Genomic DNA, 7,658 nt, shown 5'->3' with positions numbered 1-7,658 from the left:
ATACATATGTTCAATCTCAAGTGTATATCTGGATTCTAGTAGACCACCACGATCAGTTTTTCTTTGGTCAAATATCTGGCTGATTTGTTACTGAATTTAAGTAAATATTCGAAGATATCATATCCAAATGTGTTGATGGTCAATATATAATTTTTTAAACAATGTATTTATCTCCTCCAAAAATTGAAGTGGCGTGTAGAGATTCTTTCTTGTGATTGATCATATGAAATACTCTATGATTTTATGTGCACATTGAATTTATTTAAATACTAAAATGTATCATGGTGTACAAACATGTACTGAGTTAGTTTAGCAGAAACAGATATGAATATTGAAGTCCAATTTCACATGTTTAAAGATGGAACAAAATCATCTTTAAGTGGTGTAGAATTAAAAGAGTAAGTTCACGACAAAGAGTAAATGTATGGAGATATGTATTGATATGGATGGATAAATATTCAAACATATTATATTTAAAGTGTAAATGATAGTGAAATAAGGTTAAATGTATGAACATATGTGTAAAAAAGAATGAAGTAGACAGAAATGGATATTAGCCCATAGATTAAACTTAATACAAGAACTCATTTATCAATCTATAATTACTCTAAAATATTCTTATAATAAAAAATCTAAAAAATAAATTAAAAATGACATAAATATACTAACATTTATATATTTTATATCAAGATTCTCTCTTAAATATGAAAACAATAAAATGCTTCAAAGAAATATTGATCAATGTAAATCACTGTACTATTCTTGAATATTATACCTAGGTATATACGTAGCTTACGGAAAATCTTATCTGCAGAATTCTTGAAACTACTGTGACGCCTGTGGTGTTCCACGGAATAAAAGAAAAAAAGAACACATCAGACGTAACGACAAAAAAAAAAGTGCTCAAATTTCCAAACGTGAAAGGTGGAGATTGAATCCAAAGATCGTTATGCACCTAATAGACCTCCTGGTGCACGCACACCGTCTATTTAGTCTTCGCTTGTGCTCTTTTACTATTCTTCTGCATTTCTTCCACACGGTTTCCCATTGTCCTTCACAAACACCACTCATTCATTCTACGCCTAGGGTTCTTCTTACCTTTAGATATCTCCCCTGTTTGTCTTCTCCTTTCCTAAGTTTAGTGCTTTGACTTCACCTCCATCGTCCCTTCTTTCATCACTGTTCACTCTGTCTTTGTGCTCAGTTTAATCGGACTCCATGGCTTCTACTTCCTCCACTGCTTCTCAATCGCAGATCCAATATGTATCACAGATCCAAAATACATTTGCTTTTCATGGACTTGCTCCACAATTTTCCATTTCCCCTGCATCTACTTCTGCTACATCCTCATCACCTCGACAAAAGCTGCCCTGCGATGTTTTTATTAACCATCGTGGACCCGATGTCAAACACAAGCTTGCCAGAGATATCTACAATGCCCTCAATGCGATGGGTTTCAGGGTGTTTCTTGATTCCGAGGATCTTCAATTGGGAGACTTCTTCCCTACAGAACTACAAGAAGCAATTTCTCGTGCTTCTCTTCATGTAGCAATTTTCTCTCCCACATATGCACAATCGCCTTGGTGTCTTGCAGAGCTATCTTTTATGCTCAAATCTGGTACACCTATTATTCCCGTTTTCTACCATGTTGCTCCTGACGATCTCCGACACTTGGTTCATGGAAAAGGAATTTACGAAACTGCCTTTGTGAAGCATCAAGAGAAGGCTAGATACAGCGAAAATCGGCTTAGGGAGTGGAAGATGGCACTCCATACCGTGTCCTTTTATAAGGGTGAAATCATCGCTAATAATGAGTAAGCCAAACACAATCTCTCTCTTTCTCCTGTATTTCTGTTATAACACGTTCCCGTTCATTCAATATTACTCTTCTCCATCTTTCATCACTGCGTTTAGTAGAGTTTCCTCTAATTTAAAATCACGTTTGACACATGGACAGTGAGGAGCAAAGGGTATTGAAGAATATTGTAAATCGTGTATTGAAAGAAATGAAAGTAGTACCATTAGAGGTAGCAAAACATCCTGTGGGTCTTGAGGGAATTGTTTCAGACTTTGAAATGACTGCCTGTAAGTCTGCAAAACATCTTCCTACTGTTCAAATTGTTGGGATATGGGGCATGGGTGGCTCTGGGAAAACCACTTTGGCAAAAGAAATATATAACCAGAGACGTACATCTGTAGAAAGATCCAGTTTTGTTTTCAATGTTAGAGATGCCGCAGATAAAAGGGAGTTGCATAAGAAGCAGATAAAACCCCTTCACGACCTTGGTTTCAAGCATGATTCATTTGACAGTATAGAAGAAGGCAAGCGGATTCTCTCTAATTATTTGAGATCTGTCCGTATACTAATCATTTTGGATGATGTTGATCATACAGATCAACTAGAGGCTTTACTACCCACAAAGGATAGCCTTGCATGGGGGAGTTTGATTATTGTCACAACACGAGAAAAGGAAGTTCTTAGATGTTGGGGCATCTCATCCATTTATGAAATGGAATCAATGAATCGGTCTCATGCAAAACAGCTGTTTTGTTGGCATGCATTCTTACAACCCATGCCGCTGCAGGGATTCGAGGAGCTTGTTGAAAAGTTCTTAACTGCTTGCAATGGATTACCTTTGTCCTTAAAAGTATTTGGAGGCCAACTTTATTGCTGCTTTAACAAAGATTTATGGGAAAGTGTATTGCATAAAATTTCTAGAATATTACCCAGTGATATTAAGAACAGGTTGAAAGTGAGTTATGATGCTTTAGATGAAGAAGTGAAACAGATGTTCTTGGACATAGCTTGTTTCTTCATTGACAAAGATAAGATGACAGCCATTGCAGTATGGGATGGATCAGGGTGGAGTGGTTTGTATGGATGGGAAACTCTTGTGAATAAATATCTTGTTAGCTTTGACAATGACAATAACATAAAAATGCATGACCACCTAAGAGATTTAGGAAGGGAAATTGCAAAAAATCAGACACCCTACCGTTTATGGTCTCCAGTTCAGATAATAGGCATTCAGAAACAAACAGAGGTGTGGTTAATACTTTCTTTTCTATGCTGTTCCAAATCATGCAATGAAATCTTATTTTATTTGTCTCTTTGTCCATTTGTGCTTTTAGTTTCTTTTCCATGCTGTTCCAAATCATGCTATGAAATCTTATTTTATTTGTCTCTTTGTCCATTTGTATATTTACGTCGTTCAGTATAAATTTGTTGCTTTTTGTTTTCTATATCCAGATTAGAGGAATGATATTGGATGCAGCAATTAATTATATTCACAAGTTTCCTCCATGCCTTCGTTGTTTCGAAAGCACTAGAATGCCTTCCCCTGATGGATTAAAAGTGTTTGTGGTAAAAGAAAACTCTCTGAAAAGCTTACAGATTGCAAAATTATCAAGAGAGTTGGCATTGCTTAGCTGTACTGAAATTGCTTGTAAAAATCTTCCATCCTGGCTACCATTGAAAAATTTAAGAGTTTTAGAACTTTATAAGTGCCAGAAGATGGTAGGCTTGTGGAAGGATTGGGTTGAAGTAAGTAGCTTTTCTTACGGTTCTTTCCAATCCATAATTAGAATTAAATATAACTGTCCTAGGGCTTTCCCTGTAATTAAATTCAAAATTGGCTGCAGGCGCCGTTGCAGTTAAGAGTGCTGATTATTCATGACTGCCCTAATTTAGCAAGAATTCCAAAGGCCATAGAACTCCTTGAGAACCTGAAAAAGATTTGCTTGCATGACTGCAACGTTCAGAGTCTGCCAGAGGAATTTTGCCGTCTTCAATCGCTCGAGCACCTCGAGTTAAAAAGCTGTAAAATGTTGTCATCACTGCCTAGCTGTTTTGGGCATTTGACAAACCTGCGGCATCTAAATTTGAGTTCTTCCATTCAACTGATAATGTTGCCAGAATCTTTTAAGCAGCTGTCGCACCTGCAGCATCTTGATTTATGCTGGTGTGAGAAGCTCAGGTTACAGTCAGATATCCTACAGAACATGACAAAGCTCGAGTATTTGAATCTTGATTGGTGCATGGAACTAGAAGAGTTGCCTCACCACATAACAAACCAGGCTTCCTTAAGGGAGCTTTATTTAAAGGGGACCAGGTTAAGGGAGCTTCCACTTAACATTGGTCAACTCACCAAGTTGAGAGTGTTGGAGATACATTCCAATGAATGGTGTTTCCAGATGCAATCGTTACCAGACTCTATGGGTAGTCTCAATCTTTTAGAACGATTGGAATTAGAGAGTCTAAAAGTTGAATCTTTACCACAGTCATTGAAGCAATTGACTAATCTTCAATTGCTCAAAATAATCAGATGCCCAATCACCGAATTGAAGTTTGGGCGGGAGCCATTTGCTTCATCTTTGTGCAACCTCAAGAAAATATTTCTGTGGAACACGAGAGTATCCAAAATTTCAATTTCTGACAGCTGCTGTCCTAGCCTTAGAAGCCTCAGGCTTAGGCATAACGCCCATTTAACAGAAGTGGACACTTTGCCAACAACAGTGGAGGACATACAGGTGATTAGCTGTAAATTGTTAATGAACATAAATGGTATTAGTGATGTAGTAAACCTTCGAGAGCTGAAGTTAAGTGGCTGTCCAGAGTTGACAGCGCTTCCGAGTTTTGATAAATTGGCTTCTCTGGAGGTATTTAAACTGACAGGTGGCAACAAAGTTGAGAAGATACAAGGTTTGCAAGAGTGCACATCATTGAAGAAGCTCCATTGTACATGTTGGGAGGTGCCCGGCATAGAAAATTTGGGACAACTCGGAAGATTGAGAAGATTGCAACTTATAGCAAAGAAGAGATCAGCTGTTGAGACTTGCATTCAAACGATTCAGGTAACGAAGTTTTTCTATAATTATAAAATTTCAGTATTTTCTTTCTCTATCATATCACGAATGCTTCCTTTTCTTTTACGATCAGAATTTGCCAGAAGAAATAATAATATGTACAAAGGCAGTCCCTGGTGCGGGATCAATTTTAAACTCTTCAGCCTTTCCGAATCTCTGTGTCATTGACTCTTTTGCTAACGAGAAATTTGGGTACTACCACTTTTTCCCCTCACTAAGATTGCGGGAGAATTGTTCCTCCAATGGCAATGCCATGATGCTTTGTTTGGTTATAAACTGTGTCTCTCCTCGTATGCCATTGTATATTGACAGGCATTGTAATGATAGAATTAACAGGTGTTGTAAAACAGAGGTGGAGGAGGGTAAATGGATATTGATAGGCGTCTTCACCCAACATTCCCGATGCCTCACTGCACAGAATTTCTACATACGCGAGGGAATTTCAGCGTATTATGAAGGCGATAATGACATGGAAAAGGGAATGTTTGTGAGGGGTGATAAAGATTCTGTGGTGGAGGCTTTCCACCGTTTATTCACACTTTTAGGAAGTTGATTCTGTTGCTACAAATTAAAATGGCATTTAGCTTTTCATTTTCTCATGTTAAATTTTATATTCAAAATTTTATGTAGAAATATTTAAAAAGTAATTAATTATATATAATTAATTTTATTTTTTTATTATATGCATAATAATAATTATGATATTATAATATGTCAAAATTTTAAATAGACATTTAATAATAATTGTTTTTAATTAAATATCAATTTTGTAAACTTTTTCCATATTTAGAATCTATCATAAGGAGGACTTCATATGAAAACTAGCTACTTGATTACAAACATTTAGATTTATTAGTTTTCTTTTATTTATTAGTTTTCTTTTAATAATGTCATTGTATATTAATTTTGATTGTTGATTGAATTGATAATTTTTGTATTAATATAAGGAAATGATTATATATGATAACTATATATATATATATATATATATATAAAAGAATATTAATCATTATAGAATAAATTTGGATTGATAAATATAATAAGATCTAAAAATTAAATATGAAAATTAAGATGTTTATTTTTAGAATCAATGATGAAATGATGTTGTTAATATTATGCATAATCTATTGAATATAATATACTTGTATAAATAACTTAACTATATCTATTTAAAATTGTTCAAATATATTTATTTACTTAAGAATTGATTTATTTTACTTAAAAATCTTAAGAGCTTCTTTTTTTATTTATTCAAGAGATTCCATAATTTTAAGTGTCTTCAATATATCTTACCTATGTTTTTAGTTTGTAATTTACCTTGTCTTCCTATAATACTCCATAAACATTGTGACTAGAGTCTAAGTAGTCTCAAAACTTTATGTTGTTGCATTCTAAATTGTAGAAATCAATCTCAACTCATAAAAATTTGATTTGATTTGTTAAGATAAATCATGATGTTTGACATAACTAATATATTAGTATATTAAACTTTATCTTCTCAATGATTGTGCATGTTAGGATGGAGTTTATGTAAATAATATTGGAGAAATTGGTCACTACATAGATGACTAAGATTTCATGAACCCCTTTTGTAGGTAATATTAACAATGAGAAAACAAGTAAAGAAATCATATATAAACATGCAAATGAATTATATATTTCTGATTTTTCTTTTGTCCTTTAGAAATTAAGTAATTCTTATAACTTATGACTTTTTCTATTATTCTTCATTGCTCACTCATTTGATGTAATTAAATATCAAATCATATCAACATGTTGCAGAGAATCATGCACACTTAACTGTTATAATTATTTATAAAAAATGATAGAATAATTCACATTTTGTTGGTGTAATTATTTATTCATCCTCGATATAATTACACTTTACTTAAGTTTACTTAGGTACATGTATAACATTGTAGTTTGCATATGAGACACTTAGGGAGATGTGTTACATTGAGAGTGTGTATGTAAGAGAATTTCCACCTTTTAAGGTGTGATCTTGTTGTTACTTTATCATATCCACTTATTGTGGAGTGATAATTCCACCTTCGATGGGTGATCCACCTCATGTGGAATATTTTACTATATCTCCTACCTACCCCTATCTACCCTTGCATCTCATTGAGCCACATGTCATAATTGTGTGCTCTCTTGTCTCTTAGCCTTGCCTTTATAAACAGGCCCATCATTCATTGTATGTAATTCTTGATGATCTAGTTGATCAATATTTTCATCTTGATTAGAATACAGTTTATTCTTATCAATCTATTTTGTATCTTTATTGTGCTATTCATTGTGCCCTAGATCTTGGCTATCTTCAACAAATTCTCACATTGGTATCAGAGCCTATAGGGATTCATTGATTAGTCATTTTGGAGAGCTTTTAGAGGCTTCTATTTTCTGATCTGAGGAGCTTCTTGTTTTAGGTGTGTCCTATGGAAATTTGACCTCACCGTTGAGTCCAGGTAGTTGTTTCCATGAATTTTGAGTATAAATTCGACCTATTTTGGAGAAAATTAGTTTTGGAGGAAAAATTTAGCCAATTTGGCTAAGCGGTACAAATTTGTTAAAAAATTAATAATATTTTTAAATTTCTGCAAATTTATTTTTTAATTTTATTATTTGTAGAATTTTTTTAATATTATTGTAAAAGGGTTTTATTAAAATCAAAGTCAAAAAAAAAATTATATATTGTATATTTTTTGGGGGGGACTCGTGACCCCCCTCCCCCATACCCTCTGCCTTTCCACAGAGTTCATATTGTTCTTCACCGATTATGTACAACCCTC

The 7,658-nt window shown here is 34.1% G+C and overlaps 1 protein-coding gene across 1 annotated transcript; it reads left to right on the top strand.

Moving 5' to 3' along the window:
* Positions 1-1,117: 1,117 nt before the first annotated feature.
* LOC131052069 (disease resistance protein RPV1-like) lies at positions 1,118-5,437 on the top strand. The gene is made up of 5 exons (XM_057986649.2): positions 1,118-1,814; positions 1,958-3,044; positions 3,251-3,544; positions 3,643-4,854; positions 4,940-5,437. Exons 1-5 carry the CDS (start codon positions 1,219-1,221, stop codon positions 5,417-5,419), a joined length of 3,669 nt encoding a protein of 1,222 aa, XP_057842632.2. The 5' UTR covers positions 1,118-1,218; the 3' UTR covers positions 5,420-5,437.
* Positions 5,438-7,658: the final 2,221 nt, after the last annotated feature.

This window comes from Cryptomeria japonica, chromosome 7, assembly GCF_030272615.1.
Source record: "Cryptomeria japonica chromosome 7, Sugi_1.0, whole genome shotgun sequence".
In the NCBI taxonomy this organism is placed as follows: Eukaryota; Viridiplantae; Streptophyta; class Pinopsida; order Cupressales; family Cupressaceae; genus Cryptomeria; species Cryptomeria japonica.
This window is presented reverse-complemented; position numbering and strand designations above follow the sequence as displayed.